At 49.5% G+C, this 20,374-nt stretch overlaps 1 protein-coding gene across 1 annotated transcript in view; it reads right to left on the bottom strand.

Annotated features, from left to right (window-relative positions):
- Positions 1–20,374, bottom strand: part of LOC106604312 (ankyrin repeat and KH domain-containing protein 1-like) — a 90,976-nt gene that overhangs the window by 6,270 nt on the left and 64,332 nt on the right. The window contains 22 exon segments of the mRNA XM_045717934.1: positions 3,448–4,207; positions 4,210–4,926; positions 5,489–5,638; positions 5,913–6,065; positions 6,289–6,611; positions 8,229–8,419; positions 8,599–8,785; positions 8,787–8,900; positions 9,153–9,248; positions 9,423–9,585; positions 10,449–10,624; positions 10,780–10,993; positions 11,415–11,557; positions 11,989–12,134; positions 12,336–12,447; positions 13,545–13,631; positions 13,634–13,683; positions 13,917–14,349; positions 16,269–16,541; positions 16,989–17,266; positions 19,161–19,266; positions 19,371–19,514. Of these exon segments, the coding sequence (XP_045573890.1) occupies positions 3,448–4,207; positions 4,210–4,926; positions 5,489–5,638; positions 5,913–6,065; positions 6,289–6,611; positions 8,229–8,419; positions 8,599–8,785; positions 8,787–8,900; positions 9,153–9,248; positions 9,423–9,585; positions 10,449–10,624; positions 10,780–10,993; positions 11,415–11,557; positions 11,989–12,134; positions 12,336–12,447; positions 13,545–13,631; positions 13,634–13,683; positions 13,917–14,349; positions 16,269–16,541; positions 16,989–17,266; positions 19,161–19,266; positions 19,371–19,514 (5,016 nt within the window).

Below are 20,374 nucleotides of genomic sequence, written 5' to 3'. Positions count from 1 at the left end.
TTTTCCTCCAAACATAACAATGGTCAGTATGGCCAAACAGTTCTATTTTTGTTTCATCAGACCAGAGGACATTTCTCCAAAAAGTACGATCTTTGTCCCCATATGCAGTTGCAAACCGTAGTCTGGCTTTTTTATGGCGGTTTTGGAGCAGTGGCGAGCGGCCTTTCAGGTTAAGTCGATATAGGACTCATTTTACTGTGGATATAGATACATTTGTACCCGTTTCCTCCAGCATCTTCACAAGGTCCTTTGCTGTTGTTCTGGGATTGATTTGCACTTTTCGCACCAAAGTACATTCATCTCTAGGAGACAGAACGCGTCTCCTTCCTGAGCGGTATGACAGCTGTGTGGTCCCATGGTGTTTATACTTGCGTACTATTGCTTATAAAGATGAACGTGGTACCTTCAGGCATTTGGAAATTGCTCCCAAGGATGAACCAGACTTGTGGATGTCTACAATTTTTGTTTCTGAGGTCTTGGCTGATTTCTTTTGATTTTCCCATGATGTCAAGCAAAGAGGCACTGAGTTTGAAGGTAGGCCTTGAAATACATCAACAGGTACACCTCCAATTGACTCAAATGATGTCAATTAGCCCATCAGAAGATTCTAAAGCCATGGCATACTTTTCTGGAATTTTCCAAGCTGTTTAAAGACACAGTCAACTTAGTGTATGTAAACTTCTGACCCACTGTAACTGTGATACAGTGAATTATAAGTGAAATAATCTGTCTGTAAACAATTGTTGGAAAAATGACTTGTGTCATGCACAAAGTAGATGTCCTAACCAACTTACCAAAACTATAGTTTGTTAACTTCTTATGGCTGGGTGGCAGTATTTAGTAGCTTGGATGAAGAAGGTGCCCAGAGTAAACTGCCTGCTACTCAGGCCCAGAAGCGAAGATATCTACTAATAATATGCATTTGGATAGAAAACACTCTGAAGTTTCGAAAACTGTTTGAATGATGTCTGTGAGTATAACAGAACTCATATGGCAGGCAAAAACCTGAGAAAAATCCAACCAGGAAGTGGGAAATCTGAGGTTTGTAGTTTTTCAAGTCTTGGCCTATCCAATATACAGTGTCTGTGGGGTCATATTGCACTTCCTAAGGCTTCCACTAGATGTCAACAGTCTTTAGAACCTTGTTTGAGGCTTCTACTGTGAAGTGGAGGGGAATAAGAGCTGATTGTATCAGGTGTCTGCCAGATGGGCATGAGCTTCAGCCATGCGCACGCCCGTGAGAGGTAGCTCGGGTTCCATTGCATTTCTGAAGACAAAGGAATTCTCCGGTTGAAATCTTATTGAAGATTTATGATAAAAACATCCCAAAGATTGATTCTATACATCATTTGACATGTTTCTACGAACTGTAATGGAATTTTTTGAGTTTGTCTGGCCTGCGCGTTGTGAATTTGGATTTGTGAACTGAAGGCGCGAACAAAAAGGAGGTATTTGGACATAAAGGATGGACTTTATCGAACAAAACAAACATTTATTGTGGAACTGGGATTCCTGGGAGTGCATTCTGATGATGATCATCAAAGGTAAGTGAATATTTATAATGCTATTTCTGACTTCTGTTGACTCCAACATGGCGGAAATATTTTTGGCTTGTTTTTGTGTCTGAGCGCCGTACTCAGATTATTGCATGGTGTGCTTTTTCGGTAAAGCTTTTTTGAAATCTGACACAGCGGTTGCATTAAAGCATTATTTTCATCAACATTTATGATGAGTATTTCTGTAAATTGATGTGGCTCTCCGCAAAATCACCGGACGTTTTGGAGGCAAAACATTACTGAACGTAACACGCCAATGTAAACTGAGGTTTTTGGATATAAATATGAACTTTATCGAACAAAACATACATTATTGTGTAACATGAAGTCCTATGAGTGTCATCTGATGAATATCAAAGGTTAGTGATTCATTTTTTCTCTATTTCTGCTTTTTGTGACTCCCTTCTTTGGCTGAAAAAATGGCATGTGTTTTTCTGTGACTAGGCGTTGACCTAACAATCATTTGGTGTGCTTTCGCTGTAAAGCCTTTTTGAAATCGGACACTGTGGTTGGATTAACGAGAAGTTTATCTTTAAAATGGTGTAAAATACTTGTATGGTTGAGGAATTTTAATTATGAGATTTCTGTTGTTTGAATTTGGCGCCCTGGACTTTCACTGGCTGTTGTCATATCGATCCCGTTAACGGGATTTCAGCCGTAAGAAGTTAACAATACATTTTTGGAGTGGTTGAGAAACGAGTTAATGATTCCAACCTAAGTGTATGTAAACTTCCGACTTCAACTGTAAATGATCTCCCACAAGTTAACATGCAGATGTATGCAGACGATACAGTTCTGTATGTACACAAAAAATAAAAAATATATTAACAAGTTAACTGAAGCTGTAGTACATGTTTCTAAATGGACAACTAATTCTTGCCTGCCTTTAAATAGACAAAACGATGTACTTCTCCAAGAAATCCATTGATTCCTCCCAACGAGCTGTTCTTGTTAATGAGGAGAATCTGAAAGTTGTGTCTAACTTCAGGTATATCAGAGTTTTTTTGGGGGACTCCAACTTGACATTTAAGAAACATGTGAAGGTGTTTAACAAGGTCAAGTTTGGATTATCCAACTTTAGGTTAATAAGACCTTTCCTTCTTCTGGAGGCCACCAAACACTACATGCTATGATCTTCTCACATCTGAGATATTGCCTCACATGCTGGTCACAAGCAGGACCTACTATTCTGAAACCAATTGAATCACTCTACAAACAAACACTTACCATTTTTGATAAACTAAAGTTACCACCATTGTCATATCATTTACAAACAATTTATGTAGTCTGGATAGCTTAAGCAGTATGTAGATGCAAGCCTTTAAGCAAGTCTTTAAGATCCTGCATGTTCTTGGCCCTCCACTCCTATGCCAGCATATGATGCTCAAGGAAAGCACCTCCAGGATAACAAGGGCAATAACTAGAGGTTGATTGCATTGTCCCTTTTTGACACAGTAATTTTGATCAATCGCCCTTCTCTGTTAGAGCTACAGTATACTGGAATGCAATGCCCATGGACTTGAGAAGCTGCACTGATTATTGTATTTTTAAATTTAAATTGAAAACATGACTCAAAACCTACAGGAGGGTAGCTCTTCAGGAACAGGGTTGGAGTGAAAACCTACAGGAGGGTAGCTCTCCAGGAACAGGGTTGGAGTGTAAACCTACAGGAGGGTAGCTCTCCAGGAACAGGGTTGGAGTGAAAACCTACAGGAGGGTAGCTCTCCAGGAACAGGGTTGGAGTGAAAACCTACAGGAGGGTAGCTCTCCAGGAACAGGGTTGGAGTGTAAACCTACAGGAGGGTCTCTCTCCAGGAACAGGGTTGGAGAGACCTGCTCTATTGAAATAAAAAAGGATTCTGTGGAGAACAGAATGTGTGGGGACACCCACCTGGTTGTTGTTGTCGAACATGCTGCTGAAATGGTTGAAGAGGGCTGCAGGGCCGAAGTTAGGGGGCATCTGCTGGGGCTTGGCCCCACCATGGACCTGCTGCTGCATCTGAGAGCCGTTCATCAGACCCATGGAGGGGGGCTGAGGGGGCATGGAGGGGGGCTGAGGGGGCATGGAGGGGGGCTGGGTCGCCTGGGGCTGCTTTTGTTTGAGGTGCTCATGTTGTTGTGTGTTGTGGGGTAGGAACGTTTGTTGTTGCTGGTCGAGGTGTTGGTAGTAGGGCCCTGTCGGGGGCTGCATGCGGTGTGAGACACGGGGAGCGGGAGCTGAGAAGTGGGGTACGGTGCTGGAGGAGGATGGGGGGAGGTGGGAGCTGGACTGAAGAGGGAGGAGAGGTGGAGGGGGGTCTGATGAGGAGGAGGTTAGGAGAGGAGGGGGTTGGTGCTGCTGGCGGGGCTCAGGTTTGGAGGGGGCAGCCATGACAGGGGCGGTGAAACTACCTGAACTAACCACATTGTTGACTGAGATGGACAGGGCCTCCTGAGAGAGGGAGGGGGTCAGCTTCTCCTTGCCTGGGGGAGCAGTGGCGACGCTGGGGGGTGACTTGGGGGGCTGAGAGATGGGGGTGACCTGGGGTTGAAGAGGGTTAGGGGTGTTTGTAGCCGTTAAGCCCGTGTGTTGGTGGGCGGGAGACCCTGTACCTCTCACCGAGTGACTACTACTACTACTGACAGTGGTGGCAGTAACCATGGAGACAGAGTTGACCCCTATGTGCTTGGGGTCAGAGGTGAACAGCTGTTTCCTGACTGAGAAGGATGTGGGGGTGCTGGGCTGGGCCCCAGGGGGGGGTTAGGGGTGTGGGGTGACCCTGTAGTCGTAGCTGTCTGACTGTTAGAGGCACTAGGGCTGGAGACCGAGGAGCCCGTGGATGATGTGTTAATGTGATCATTATGACTAGACATGTTGGATCTGGCCTGGTTGTTCCCACTACTACCACCGTTGTGTTTGGGGGAGCTGTTGGCACTACCGGGACTCAGCGGCCGCACCGGGAACGGGCCCCAGGTGCTGGCGGCAGGGGAGAAGGTCCCACCGAACTGGGCCATGGGCAGCATGGGGTGTCTGATCTGATGCATGGTCTGAGCTGCCAGGAGGGCCAGCTGGGGATGGGCGTAGGCCAGGGGGAGAGACACGGGGAAGGGCTGCCTCACCCCAGACAGACCCTTACCCATCTTACCCCCTGTCTGAGAGGAAGAGGACTGGAAGGAGACCCCAGAGGATGTGACCAGGGAGCCCAGGGCCTTGGCCCCGACGCTGAGGTTAAGGTTAGCCCCAGTGGGGGTGGGGAAGGGGGCTGAGGTGATCTTGGAGCCCGGGGCCCTGATGTGGTTCCTGGGGATCAGGTCCTCGAGTTCCTTGGCTGGGTCCTGGATCAGAGAATTGATCAGCTGGACCGCGTGGCGTGTTGACTCCGTGCCACCTCTGGAATGGACCATCACAACACAGGGGTCAGAGGCCACACAATGTACACATTCCACAGACATGGTTCCAACCAATCACAGTATCTCAACTCTTCACTGATATCCTGGAGATACGGCAGGAGAATTGATAAATCAACACATCTATTACTCTGTTAAATACTTAGAATCCCTCAGATAAATCATCTATTACTCTGTTAAATACTTAGAATCCCTCAGATAAATCATCTATTACTCTGTTAAATACTTAGAATCCCTCAGATAAAACATCTATTACTCTGATAAATCATCTATTACTCTGTTAAATACTTAGAATCCCTCAGATAAATCATCTATTACTCTGTTAAATACTTAGAATCCCTCAGATAAAACATCTATTACTCTGTTAAATACTTAGAATCCCTCAGATAAAACATCTATTACTCTGTTAAATACTTAGAATCCCTCAGATAAAACATCTATTACTCTTTTCTCTGCTTCCTCCTGTTCAGCTCTAGACTCTGCTGACTGGTGTAATAATGGGCTGCTGCCACCAGAGGTCATGCTCTCCATCTCTCAGGTCCTACCTGATGGTGATCATTCGCTCTCCGTTCTTGTCTTTCTGTTTGTCCACGTCAATGTGTGCTCCCGTGACGTCCTGTATAGCTGTGATGTTGCAGCCTCCTCTACCCATGATCCTCGACACCACCGAGGCCGGCACCGACAGCTTCTTAGACCTACAGCCCGGAGAGAGAGAGGTTCATATGGGGTTTAGAACCGGGGTTTAGAACCGGACCAAAGGACAAGATCCATGAGGAGCCACAGGCCTGACAACTTACTTTTCCTCATTGCCTAAAACAGTGGTTCCCAACCAGGGAACCTGGGGGTACTCCGGGCACAGAAACATTCAGTTGGTGGTACAGTAACCAAAAAAGGTTGGGAACCACTGGCCTAAAATATCCGATAGATTTACTTGAAGCATTTTTAGATGGTGTGTGTGTGTCTACCCACCGTCTCACCACCTCCTTCCAACCCTCCTCTCTCTTCTGTCCCCTCTTGGGGCTGGTGAGGCTCTTGCTGTTGGGGGATGTGATGGGTAGAGACATGGTCTTAAACTGAGACGGTACAGAGCTGCTGGGGGTCAACTCACTCATGTCTGGAGCTCTGAGAGGTTGAGGGGAAGAAAGAGGGGGGAGAGAACAAGGGGGAGGAAGAGAGAGAAAGGGATAAAGGTTAGATTGTAATTTAATAAGGTTATGGTTTTATCTATGTATTTGTAATAGAAATGCACTGTTGTGTGTGATTTGATGGTTTCCTTTAGGAAACCTACAGTTGTTAGTCTAAGTCAAACCAATGGCTCTCCTCTAAAGCGCTGCAGTTCACTCACTTATGTGTAGGCTTGGAGATGGAGACGGTGACTTGGTTGCCTGGATGTAGCTGAAGACAGTGTTTCTTCTCTGGGCCTGGCAGCAGGCTGTGAATGGGACCCGAGGACGAAGAGGAGGAGGAGGAGGAAGAGGAGGATGAGGAAGAAGAGGGGAGGTCGGGGAGGAAGTTGAGCTCCTGGCTCTTGCCCCCGCTGCTGCTACTCTCACTGGCACAGTCAGTGCTGTCCAGGGGGTCTGAGTCGCTGGTGCCCCCCGCCCCTGTCGCCCCACCACCCCGTGGCTCCCCATGGATCTTGTTGGCCTTGTGCTGTGCCAGCACCACCTGCTGGACAGAGATGGAATCATCACTGATTAGACACCTTGATTGACAGATTGACTTATAACTGAGTGGGAAAAAGACAAGTGGACATATTTGCAGCCACCCAGAAAATAACAGCTTCACTCTCGTCCTTAAATTTAGCTCGGCTACATTATATTCTGCAGTCATGTCACATTGTACATCATATGGGGAGGCAGGTAGCTTAGTGGTTAGAGCGTTGGACTAGTAACCGAAAGGTTGCAAGATCGAATCCCCGAGCTGACAAGGTAAAAATCTGTCGTTCTGCCCCTGAACAAGGCAGTTAACCCACTGTTCCTAGACCGTCATTGAAAATAAGAATTTGTTCTTAACTGACTTGCCTAGTTAAATAAAGGTAAAATAATACATTTTTAAAGAAATACAGTACCAGTCAAAAGTTTGGACACACCTGCTCATTCAAGGGTTTTTATTTATTGTTACTATTTTCTACATTGTAGAATAATAGTGAAGACATCAACACTATGAAATAACACATATGGAATCATGTAGTAACAAAAAAAAAAGTGTTAAACAAAACAAAATATATTTTTGATTCTTTGAAGTAACCACTCTTTGCCTGATGACAGCTTGGCATTCTCTCAACCAGCTTGAAGGAGTTCCCACATATGCTGAGCACTTGTTGGCTGCTTTTCCTTCACTCCACGGTCCAACTCATCCCAAACCATCTCAATTGGGTCTAAATAAATCACAAACAGTGTCACCAGCAAAGCACCACCACACCTCCTCATCCATGCTTCACTGTGAAACCACACAGTCACAGTGGTTAGAACCAAAAATCTCACATTTGGACTCATCAGACCAAAGGACAGATTTCCACCGGTCTAATGTCCAACGCTCCTGTTTCTTGGCCCAAGCAAGTCTCTTCTTATTATTGGTGTCCTTTAGTAGTGGTTTCTTTGCAGCAATTCAACCATGAAGACCTGATTCACACAGTCTCCTCTGAACAGTTGATGTTGAGATGTATCTGTTACTTGAACTCTGTGAAGCATTTATTTGGGCTGTAATCTGAGGCTGGTAACTCTAATGAACTTATCCTCTGCAGCAGAGGTAACTCTGGGTCTTCCTATCCTGTGGCGGTCCTCATGAGAGCCAGTTTCATCATAGCGCTTGATGTTTTTTTGAGACTGCACTTGAAGAAACTTTCAAAGTTCTTGAAATATTCTGGATTGACTGATCTTCTTGTCTTTTAATGATGGACTGTCGTTTCTCTTTGCTTATTTGAGCTGTTCTTGTCATAATATGGACTTGGTCTTTTACCAAATAGGGCCATCTTCTGTACACCACCCCTACCTTGTCACAACACAACTGATTGGCTCAAACTTTTTGGGGTTACTACATGATTCCATATGTGTTATTTCATAGTTTTGATGTCTTCACTATTATTCTACCATGTAGAAAATAGTAAAATAAAGAAAAACCCTTGAATGAGTAGGTGTGTCCAAACTTCTGACTGGTACAGTATAGATATATACACATTACAAAAATTAAATGAAATCTATATTTTAAATACACCAACCACTTGTGGGTCCTGCAGTATGATTGGTTAATACCTGTGGGTCCTGCAGTATGATTGGTTAATACCTGTGTGTCCTGACATATGATTGGTTCGCTGGGGGACGAGTCCTTGGTCTTGTTCTTCTTAATTTTGCGGCTGGCACTGGTCGTCGTGGCAACACTGGCCCTCTTCTTGCCGAACACACAGCTGAAGGTGGCGGGGATACCGATGGTGGTGGTGGTGGTCGCACTGGGGGGATCGATGGGGGGGTCCACTTCTGAATAGTTCCACAATATTACATATTACACATTTGTTTCCTTACCTTGAAAACTGTCTATGGACACGGAGTGACTACAATCTGCACCTTGCTTTTGTTAAACTAGCCACCGCAAACACATTTTATTATCAGCATTTTGGGAACAAATAATTAGATATTGAAACCAAGATATAATTTACCCTCAGCGGAGTCGTCCTGCTTCTGCATCTCACTGTCTTCCTCCTCATCCTCCTCCTTGGTTGTCTTCTGCTCCTCTTCCTCCTCCTCCTGCTTTCTCTTCTGCTCCTCCTTCTTCTTCTTGCGCTTCTCCTTGCGTTTCTCTCTCTTGGCGGCCAGGGCCTGCTTCTTGCTCTCCTCTCTGGACTTTCTCCAGGTCGAGCTCCTTGAGCAGAATGCTGGCGTTCTTGTTGGCCTCTGCAGCCTGCTGGTCTTTGGCTTTGACGATGGTCTCCATGCACTGATGGCACTTCTTCAACAACTCCTGAGAGAGAGGGAGGGATGGAGAGAGAGGAGGGAGAGAACCATTAGGGTTATGCTTTGACGATGGTCTGCATGCACTGGTGGCACTTCAACAAGTCCGAGAGAGAGGGAGGGATGGAGAGAGTTAGTGGAAACTCAAATCTTTCTAACCCACCGTCATACTTATACAAGCTAAGGCGTATTTGACATTCAATGACATCCAGCCAACATACAAGCTCACAGAGTGATCATTCCAAACCGGTGGAGGTGTTACCTTGTCAGCGATGGTGGCAATGTACCTCATACACTCAATGTCTGAGGGGAACTGGTTGACCTCTTTTACCAGGTACTGAACCACCTTTACATGACCCTGAGAAACACAGACACAAAGGGGGGGAGCGCTAACTGTAAATAGGCAAACATTGTTTCAGGCTGGGGGCAACAGGTAAAGGCAGGGGGAAGACTGCAGGGCCTTATAGTGGAACCAGATAGTGAGGGGGCCAGGTGTTGCAGAGGGGAAGGGTCATCCTGCGACACAACCTACCTTGCGGAAGGCAGCCATGAGCGGTGTGATCTTGCGGTTGTCTGCAGCGTCTACGTCGGCCCCAGCCTGCACCAGCAGCTGAACCACATCAAAATGGCCGCCGTTGGCCGCCAGCCACAGAGGTGTGTTCCCTTTCTTATTGCGCACGTCAATGTGAGCCCCTCTGGAGAACGGAGCAAAACAGACAACAGTTCCCATTCAATGTGAGCCCCTCTGGAGAACGGAGCAAAACAGACAACAGTTCCCATTCAATGTGAGCCCCTCTGGAGAATGGAGCAAAACAGACAACAGTTCCCATTCAATGTGAGCCCCTCTGGAGAACGGAGCAAAACAGACAACAGTTCCCATTCAATGTGAGCCCCTCTGGAGAACGGAGCAAAACAGACAACAGTTCCCATTCAATGTGAGCCCCTCTGGAGAACGGAGCAAAACAGACAACAGTTCCCATTCAATGTGAGCCCCTCTGGAGAACGGAGCAAAACAGACAACAGTTCCCATTCAATGTGAGCCCCTCTGGAGAACGGAGCAAAACAGACAACAGTTCCCATTCAATGTGAGCCCCTCTGGAGAACGGAGCAAAACAGACAACAGTTCCCATTCAATGTGAGCCCCTCTGGAGAACGGAGCAAAACAGACAACAGTTCCCATTCAATGTGAGCCCCTCTGGAGAACGGAGCAAAACAGACAACAGTTCCCATTCAATGTGAGCCCCTCTGGAGAACGGAGCAAAACAGACAACAGTTCCCATTCAATGTGAGCCCCTCTGGAGAATGGAGCAAAACAGACAACAGTTCCCATTCAATGTGAGCCCCTCTGGAGAACGGAGCAAAACAGACAACAGTTCCCATTCAATGTGAGCCCCTCTGGAGAACGGAGCAAAACAGACAACAGATAAACACAGGATAAAAAGATGAACGAGTGAGAAAACATGACCTTTTAGGGAAATTCCTGGTTTCAAAATGAATACCCACTCAGACAAACACTTTGATTCATTCAGATTGGTTGATTGGTTGGTTTAACACCCACCTATTGATGAGCAGCTCACAGAACTTGTAGTGGCCCTTGTCTGCAGCGATGGTGAGGGCTGTGTCCCGGGACGAGGGGACAGGAGGGGCGTTGACGTCAGCCCCTTTATCCAGCAGCACCCGGCCCACCTCAGCATAGCCCCCCGACGCTGCCTCCATCAGCGGGGTCAGACCAGTCTACCAGGGGAGGGGGAGGTCAACATCACACGTACAATATCACACACTGATGTCAATTCTCAAGTTAGGATTCACCAGAGCCTATATGTACCTTGGCTCTGGACTTCCTTGATATACTACTATAACATGGACTGTGAACGGTCCCGTCTCCTAACCTTGGCTCTGTGCTCTACGTTGGCCTTGCGGTCCAGCAGCAGACTGACCACCTCAGCGCGGCCCTGGAAGCAGGCCAGAGTCAGGGCCGTGTTCCTGTTGGTCTCGATCTGAGCGTTGATGTCTGAGCCCATGTCCAGCAGCAGCTTGACCGCTGGCACGTGACCGTTCATCGCTGCCAGCATCAGGGGAGAGATACCCAGCTTACTGCCCGTCCTAGAGAAGAGCCACACACAGAGAGCCGGGCGACAGACAGACACAGAGACACAGACAGACAGAGACACAGACAGACAGACAGACAGAGACAGACAGACAGATAGACAGACACAGAGACAGACAGACAGAGGAAGAGAGAAATGGAGGATTTCATCAATGAATGAGATACATGAGGAGAGGTGCTTTCACTACCAAAAGGTGCAATTATCACTTATTTTAACAACCCAGTGGAAGTTTGATGAAGAAATGTATTTGATGAAGACCTGGAAAAGTCAAAGTAGGGGTATCAGTTAAAAGAGAAGATGTGGTCTCGCCCTGTCCTGCCTCGCCCTGTCCTGCCTCGCCCTGTCCTGCCTCGCCCTGTCCTGCCTCGCCCTGTCCTGCCTCGCCCTGTCCTGCCTCGCCCTGTCCTGCCCAGTACCTGGAGTTGATCTCTGAGCCGGCGTTGAGGAGGATCTTGATGATGTTGACGTAGCCTCCGGACGCCGCCAGGCTCAAAGGGGTGTAGTCTGACACGTTACGATGCTCTTTATTGGCACCTCGCAAGAGCAGCAACTCCACCACCTAGGAGAGGAAATTACACTTATCTGTAAGTACTGGCAAATAGTCTTTAATATGTTTTCAATATGCTATTTCAGTCAGTGAATGGTGAGTCGGTTCAGTGAGTCATTTCAGTGTGGTGATTCATAGAAGGGAAATGAGCGTGTACCATAGAATTATTAGAAATAATAAACTCATTTCAATCAGACCTCTGTGGTGTGCAATCAGACCTCTGTGGTGTGCAATCAGACCTCTGTGGTGTGCAATCAGACCTCTGTGGTGTGCAATCAGACCTCTGTGGTGTGCAATCAGACCTCTGTGGTGTGCAATCAGACCTCTGTGGTGTGCAATCAGACCTCTGTGGTGTGCAATCAGACCTCTGTGGTGTGCAATCAGACCTCTGTGGTGTGCAATCAGACCTCTGTGGTGTGCAATCAGACCTCTGTGGTGTGTACCTCTTGTCGTCCCCCTGAGCAGGCCAGGGAGAGGGGTGTGTCTTTGGTTCTCTCTGACTGGGCCTCTATGTCGCCCCCTTTATCCAGAAGGACCTCCACCACCCCTGCGTGGCCCGCTGTCGCAGCCAGGATCAGAGGGGTGAACCCTGGGGAGAGGACGAGCAGAGGGGGTCACAACCAGATATACAGATACACCCAATACAATGCGAAGCACTTTCAACACTGTATAAATCCTGCCTTGTGTGTAAAATAATATATATATACCTGATTAATCAGAAATGAAAACATGTCTTGACGGATATACAGGCCCTAACACTGGACAGTAACGTTGTGTGTGTGTGTGTTACCTTTCTTGTCGCGGTGCTCGATGTTGGCTCCTCGTGCGATGAGAACAGACACCAGCTCCTCGTGTCCTCCAGCACATGCCAGCGTCAGCGCTGTGTCATGATTACTCTCCGTCTGAAAGGAGAGGGACACTTACAACAGCGCTGTGTCATGATTACTCTCCGTCTGAAAGGAGAGGGACACTTACAACAGCGCCGTGTCATGATTACTCTCCGTCTGAAAGGAGAGGGAGACTTACAACAGCGCTGTGTCATGATTACTCTCCGTCTGAAAGGAGAGGGACACTTACAACAGCGCTGTGTCATGATTACTCTCCGTCTGAAAGGAGAGGGACACTTACAACAGCGCTGTGTCATGATTACTCTCCGTCTGAAAGGAGAGGGACACTTACAACAGCGCTGTGTCATGATTACTCTCCGTCTGAAAGGAGAGGGACACTTACAACAGCGCCGTGTCATGATTACTCTCCGTCTGAAAGGAGAGGGACACTTACAACAGCGCTGTGTCATGAGTACTCTCCGTCTGAAAGGAGAGGGACACTTACAACAGCGCTGTGTCATGATTACTCTCCGTCTGAAAGGAGAGGGACACTTACAACAGCGCTGTGTCATGATTACTCTCCGTCTGAAAGGAGAGGGACACTTACAACAGCGCTGTGTCATGATTACTCTCCGTCTGAAAGGAGAGGGACACTTACAACAGCGCTGTGTCATGATTACTCTCCGTCTGAAAGGAGAGGGACACTTACAACAGCGCTGTGTCATGATTACTCTCCGTCTGAAAGGAGAGGGACACTTACAACAGCGCTGTGTCATGATTACTCTCCGTCTGAAAGGAGAGGGACACTTACAACAGCGCTGTGTCATGATTACTCTCCGTCTGAAAGGAGAGGGACACTTACAACAGCGCTGTGTCATGATTAATCTCCGTCTGAAAGGAGAGGGACACTTACATCAGCGCTGTGTCATGATTACTCTCCGTCTGAAAGGAGAGGGACACTTACAATAGCGCTGTGTCATGATTACTCTCCGTCTGAAAGGAGAGGGACACTTACAACAGCGCTGTGTCATGATTACTCTCCGTCTGAAAGGAGAGGGACACTTACAACAGCGCTGTGTGTAGGTGTGTGTCTCAGCCTTGAATGGGCTTTACATGAGCACTGATAACCACAGTGTGTGTGTGTGTGTGTGTGTGTGTGAGGAGTGACTTACGTGTGCGTCAATGTCCACAGAGGGGTAGAGGGGCAGTGGGGAGGGGGGTGAGCCCATGTTGGAGGGGGTCTGTGAGAGGGGGTCAGACAGGGGGTGGGCGACGTCGTAGTGTTTAACATGGGTACTCTGCTGCTCACCGCTGCTGGAACAGAGAAAGAAGGAGAGAACGGAGGGAGAGAGAGAGAGAGAAGAGTTAGTATTTGTTACTTCTCAGGCCTTTCTTCTGGGGATTTTGTTCATCAGTCCTGAACTTTCAAATCAGAGCAGTTGAAGGAAAGGAGAATTCTAAGGAAATGAGTTAAGACTATTGAGATGCAGCCACCCACAACAGGCAGAACAGCTGTAAGACAACGCCACACTACACAAACTCACCTGCCATGATGTCATCCAGTGTGTCTGTAAGCGTCTGAGCAGGCGTAGCCACCATGAGTCCGTCTGGGGCCTGCTGCCCTACCATCCCTGGTCCTAACCCCTGACCTTGACCCAGCATCTGCCGGCCCACTAGTACCCTCTGCAGCTCAGGGCTGGTAGTGCCAGGGCATGGGTAGTCGGCTGGGCACGGGCTGTACTCAGGTAGGGGCTGGATGGGCACGAAGGCAGTCTGGAGGGGGGGAGGAGGAGGGTGGAGATGGGAGTGGGGTGAGGACAGGGGCTGGGGGGAGGGCGAGGGCGGCAGGGGGGGCTGCTGTCCGTCCCTGTAGAGGATAGTGTCCACCTGGGGTAGTTTAGGGTAATCTTCCACCTCATCGTCGTCTTCATCATCATCGTCATCCTCCTCATCATCCTGGAACAGATACGAGGTAAACTTCTAAAAATCAAACAAAGCTTTTAAATAAAACAGTTCACAAAACACAGCAGGGACGCATCAGTCCGCTTCTATTAGATACGAGGGGACGGATCAGTCCGCTTCTATTAGATACGAGGGGACGGATCAGTCCGCTTCTATTAGATACGAGGGGACGGATCAGTCCGCTTCTATTAGATACGAGGGGACGGATCAGTCCGCTTCTATTAGACACGAGGGGACGGATCAGTCCGCTTCTATTAGATACGAGGGGACGGATCAGTCCGCTTCTATTAGATACGAGGGGACGGATCAGTCCGCTTCTATTAGATACGAGGGGACGGATCAGTCCGCTTCTATTAGACACGAGGGGACGGATCAGTCCGCTTCTATTAGACCCGAGGGGACGGATCAGTCAGCTTCTATTAGACACGAGGGGACGGATCAGTCCGCTTCTATTAGATACGAGGGGACGGATCAGTCCGCTTCTATTAGATACGAGGGGACGGATCAGTCAGCTTCTATTAGATACGAGGGGACGGATCAGTCAGCTTCTATTAGATCCGAGGGGACGGACCAGTCAGCTTCTATTAGATCCGAGGGGACGGACCAGTCCGCTTCTATTAGATCCGAGGGGACGGACCAGTCAGCTTCTATTAGATCCGAGGGGACGGACCAGTCCGCTTCTATTAGACCCGAGGGGACGGACCAGTCCGCTTCTATTAGATCCGAGGGGACGGACCAGTCCGCTTCTATTAGACCCGAGGGGACGGACCAGTCCGCTTCTATTAGACCCGAGGGGACGGACCAGTCCGCTTCTATTAGATCCGAGGGGACGGACCAGTCCGCTTCTATTAGATCCGAGGGGACGGACCAGTCCGCTTCTATTAGATCCGAGGGGACGGACCAGTCCGCTTCTATTAGATCCGAGGGGACGGACCAGTCCGCTTCTATTAGATCCGAGGGGACGGACCAGTCCGCTTCTATTAGATCCGAGGGACGGACCAGTCCGCTTCTATTAGATCCGAGGGGACGGACCAGTCCGCTTCTATTAGATCCGAGGGGACGGACCAGTCCGCTTCTATTAGATCCGAGGGGACGGACCAGTCCGCTTCTATTAGATCCGAGGGGACGGACCAGTCCGCTTCTATTAGATCCGAGGGGACGGACCAGTCCGCTTCTATTAGATCCGAGGGGACGGACCAGTCCGCTTCTATTAGATCCGAGGGGACGGACCAGTCCGCTTCTATTAGATCCGAGGGGACGGACCAGTCCGCTTCTATTAGATCCGAGGGGACGGACCAGTCCGCTTCTATTAGATCCGAGGGGACGGACCAGTCCGCTTCTATTAGATCCGAGGGGACGGACCAGTCCGCTTCTATTAGATCCGAGGGGACGGACCAGTCCGCTTCTATTAGATCCGAGGGGACGGACCAGTCCGCTTCTATTAGATCCGAGGGGACGGACCAGTCCGCTTCTATTAGATCCGAGGGGACGGACCAGTCCGCTTCTATTAGATCCGAGGGGACGGACCAGTCCGCTTCTATTAGATACGAGGGGACGGATCAGTCAGCTTTTATTAGATACGAGGGGACGGATCAGTCAGCTTTTATTAGATACGAGGGGACGGATCAGTCAGCTTCTATTAGATACGAGGGGACGGATCAGTCAGCTTCTATTAGACACGAGGGGACGGATCAGTCAGCTTCTATTAGATACGAGGGGACGGATCAGTCAGCTTCTATTAGACCCGAGGGGACGGATCAGTCCGCTTCTATTAGATACGAGGGGACGGATCAGTCCGCTTCTATTAGATACGAGGGGACGGATCAGTCAGTTTCTATTAGAGATGAATGGAGGATAACGCCAGAAAAGCAGAAACTCCTGATTACCCTTCAGACCAAAATGACAAAAAAAACAGACCAGCACCAACTCCTAACCTCTTCTTCCTCCTCTCTGTTCTCCTCCTCGTCAGACCCTGTGTCTGACCCAGGCTGCGTGTGCACATTAACCCCTGGTGATGCTGTGAGGGCCCCAGGCATGGTAGTGTTGGCCCCTTCCCCCGGCCCTGGCCCCGAACCCTGGCCTGCCTCCTGCTCTTCCTTCAGGCCCTTGGCCTCCATGTACTCTTTGGTGAACTGCTGCTGGGTCTTCAGCTGCAGCTGGCGCTCCACCTTCTGCAGCTCCTTCAGGATCTTCTTCTTCTTCTGGACCTAAAAGACACGTCGCCACGGGGGGGAGAAATCAGACCCATAGCTCTATGGTCAGACCTCGCACATCCATTCGTTGAAAGACTAGATGGGTGGAGCTTATCGATCTATCTGTCCCCTGTTCATTAGGCACCAAACTAAATACATGTAACAGGATGGGACTACTTGGACTGCCTGGAATAAGAAATGCACATTTTCGCTTTGTGTTGCAAAAAGCTACAAGTTTCCGTTGTGTGCCTTATACTTGTATTGAGGGTCTATGACAGTGTTTCCCAAACTCGTTCCTGGGGACCCCAAGGGTAATGAAGTCATCCAGATTTGATTATTTGAATCAGCTGTGTAGTGCTAGAGGAAAAACCCCTTGGATCCCCAGGACCGAGTTTGGGAAAGTAATTCAATAGGATCTCTGTGGTCCAATAACTATGAATGATCCTCTCTGTCTGCTTTCACCTGCTCCTCCCGGCTCTTCTTCAGCTCTTCGATCTTGTCTTTGGTGAGCGGCTCTCCCTGGATGAGTTCCAGAGACTGCAGCTGGGCCTTCTCTATGGCTGAGATCCTCTGGCCCAGCTCATTCAGCTTCCCCTCCGTCTCCTCCACGATACACTCCAGGGGCTGGCACAGGTGGAAGGGGGGCAAGGCCTCTGCATCCCCGGGACCCGGGCCGGGACGTACCCCCCCTGGACTGGAAGGGCTGGGAGGGAGGGCAGCCTGTCTCTGCTTGGATGAACCTGGAGAGGAGGGATGGAGGAAGAAGAGGGATGAAGAGAGATGGAGGGAACGAGGGAGAGAGGGATGATTTGCAGGATTAGGTCGCATTAAAACAAAGCCGATTATAGATAGATAGATAGATAAAACTATATAAATAAATAAATAAATAAAAAAAACAGGCCAGGCCCCTCCGTTCATAACAGGCCAGGCCAAGGCCCTCCGTTCATAACAGGCCAGGCCAAGGCCCTCCGTTCATAACAGGCCAGGCCCTCCGTTCATAACAGGCCAGGCCCTCCGTTCATAACAGGCCAGGCCCTCCGTTCATAACAGGCCAGGCCAAGGCCCTCCGTTCATAACAGGCCAGGCCAAGGCCCTCCGTTCATAACAGGCCAGGCCAAGGCCCTCCGTTCATAACAGGCCAGGCCAAGGCCCTCCGTTCATAACAGGCCAGGCCAAGGCCCTCCGTTCATAACAGGCCAGGCCAAGGCCCTCCGTTCATAACAGGCCAAGGCCCTCCGTTCATAACAGGCCAAGGCCCTCCGTTCATAACAGGCCAAGGCCCTCCGTTCATAACAGGCCAAGGCCCTCCGTTCATAACAGGCCAAGGCCCTCCGTTCATAACAGGCCAAGGCCCTCCGTTCCGCAACAGGCCAAGGCCCTCCGTTCATAACAGGCCAAGGCCCTCCGTTCATAACAGGCCAAGGCCCTCCGTTCATAACAGGCCAAGGCCCTCCGTTCATAACAGGCCAAGGCCCTCCGTTCATAACAGGCCAAGCAAGCCCTCCGTTCATAACAGGCCAAGGCCCTCCGTTCATAACAGGCCAAGCCAGGCCTCGTCCGCTCATAACAGGCCAAGGCCCTCCGTTCATAACAGGCCAAGCCAAGGCCCTCCGTTCATAACAGGCCAAGCCAAGGCCCTCCGTTCATAACAGGCCAAGCCAAGGCCCTCCGTTCATAACAGGCCAAGCCAAGGCCCTCCGTTCATAACAGGCCAAGCCAAGGCCCTCCGTTCATAACAGGCCAAGCCAAGGCCCTCCGTTCATAACAGGCCAAGCCAAGGCCCTCCGTTCATAACAGGCCAAGCCAAGGCCCTCCGTTCATAACAGGCCAAGCCAAGGCCCTCCGTTCATAACAGGCCAAGCCAAGGCCCTCCGTTCATAACAGGCCAAGCCAAGGCCCTCCGTTCATAACAGGCCAAGCCAAGGCCCTCCGTTCATAACAGGCCAAGCCAAGGCCCTCCGTTCATAACAGGCCAAGCCAAGGCCCTCCGTTCATAACAGGCCAAGCCAAGGCCCTCCGTTCATAACAGGCCAAGCCAAGGCCCTCCGTTCATAACAGGCCAAGCCAAGGCCCTCCGTTCATAACAGGCCAAGCCAAGGCCCTCCGTTCATAACAGGCCAAGCCAAGGCCCTCCGTTCATAACAGGCCAAGCCAAGGCCCTCCGTTCATAACAGGCCAAGCCAAGGCCCTCCGTTCATAACAGGCCAAGCCAAGGCCCTCCGTTCATAACAGGCCAAGCCAAGGCCCTCCGTTCATAACAGGCCAAGCCAAGGCCCTCCGTTCATAACAGGCCAAGCCAAGGCCCTCCGTTCATAACAGGCCAAGCCAAGGCCCTCCGTTCATAACAGGCCAAGCCAAGGCCCTCCGTTCATAACAGGCCAAGCCAAGGCCCTCCGTTCATAACAGGCCAAGCCAAGGCCCTCCGTTCATAACAGGCCAAGCCAAGGCCCTCCGTTCATAACAGGCCAAGCCAAGGCTCTCCGTTCATAACAGGCCAAGCCAAGGCCCTCCGTTCATAACAGGCCAAGCCAAGGCCCTCCGTTCATAACAGGCCAAGCCAAGGCCCTCCGTTCATAACAGGCCAAGCCAAGGCCCTCCGTTCATAACAGGCCAAGCCAAGGCTCTCCGTTTCACCTTTGCTGGAGACGGGTGGTGGGGACGTGGTGATGTTGGAGGGGGTTCTGTCTGGCTCCTGGGGGGGAACCACCATGGCCAGGGCCTGGAATGGGACACGAGGAACCTGGGGATAGATGAGTGGTCGTAAAACAACTAGTTAAAGACAATGTCCATGCTGGCCATTTCCTGTTTCAATAGGGTAAAACAATTTCATCAAAAATGTCTAACCTGAGAGAGGTCTTGTGAGGGGGGTGTGAGTTGGCAGAGCTCGGACGCGTGGACAGACAGGATGTTGTTAGGGAAGTCTAGCAGGTAGGACACCACGTTGGTGTGGCCACCCTTCGCAGCTTCAATCAGCATTGTCGAGCCGTCCTATTGGAGGATAAACAGGAAGTGAGTAGGTCTGGATGAGGCTTCATTACAGTTAACTTTCTATTACGATACTCTTGTTCTTATGGCTGAGTTAAACAGCTTCCTCATGAGTTTGATGTGTGTTTTACCTAGAGTCTGTGTGTGTGTGTTTTACCTAGAGTCTGTGTGTGTGTGTTTTACCTAGAGTCTGTGTGTGTGTTTTACCTAGAGTCTGTGTGTGTGTGTGTGTGTGTGTGTGTGTGTGTGTGTGTGTGTGTTTTCTACCTTCAGTCTGTGTGTGTGTGTGTGTGTTTTCTACCTTCAGTCTGTGTGTGTGTGTGTGTGTTTTCTACCTTCAGTCTGTGTGTGTGTGTGTGTGTTTTTCTACCTTCAGTCTGTGTGTGTGTGTGTGTGTGTGTGTGTGTGTGTGTGTGTGTGTGTGTGTGTGTTTTCTACCTTCAGAGTGTGTGTGTGTGTGTGTGTGTGTGTGTGTGTGTGTTTTCTACCTTCAGTCTGTGTGTGTGTGTGTGTGTGTGTGTGTTTTCTACCTTCAGAGTGTGTGTGTGTGTGTGTGTGTGTGATTGTGTGTGAGTGTGTGTGTGTGTTTTCTACCTTCAGTCTGTGTGTGTGTGTGTGTTTTTCTACCTTCAGTCTGTGTGTGTGTGTGTGTGTGTGTGTTTTCTACCTTCAGTCTGTGTGTGTGTGTGTGTGTGTGTTTTCTACCTTCAGTCTGTGTGTGTGTGTGTGTGTGTGTGTGTGTGTGTTTTTCTACCTTCAGTCTGTGTGTGTGTGTGTGTGTGTGTGTGTGTGTGTGTGTGTGTGTGTTTCTACCTTCAGTCTGTGTGTGTGTGTGTGTGTGTGTGTGTGTGTGTGTGTTTTCT

This window comes from Salmo salar, chromosome ssa05 (genome assembly GCF_905237065.1).
Source record: "Salmo salar chromosome ssa05, Ssal_v3.1, whole genome shotgun sequence".
NCBI lineage: Eukaryota > Metazoa > Chordata > Actinopteri > Salmoniformes > Salmonidae > Salmo > Salmo salar.
The sequence above is the reverse complement of the archived record's forward strand: the minus strand, read 5'-3'. Positions and strand labels throughout refer to the sequence as shown.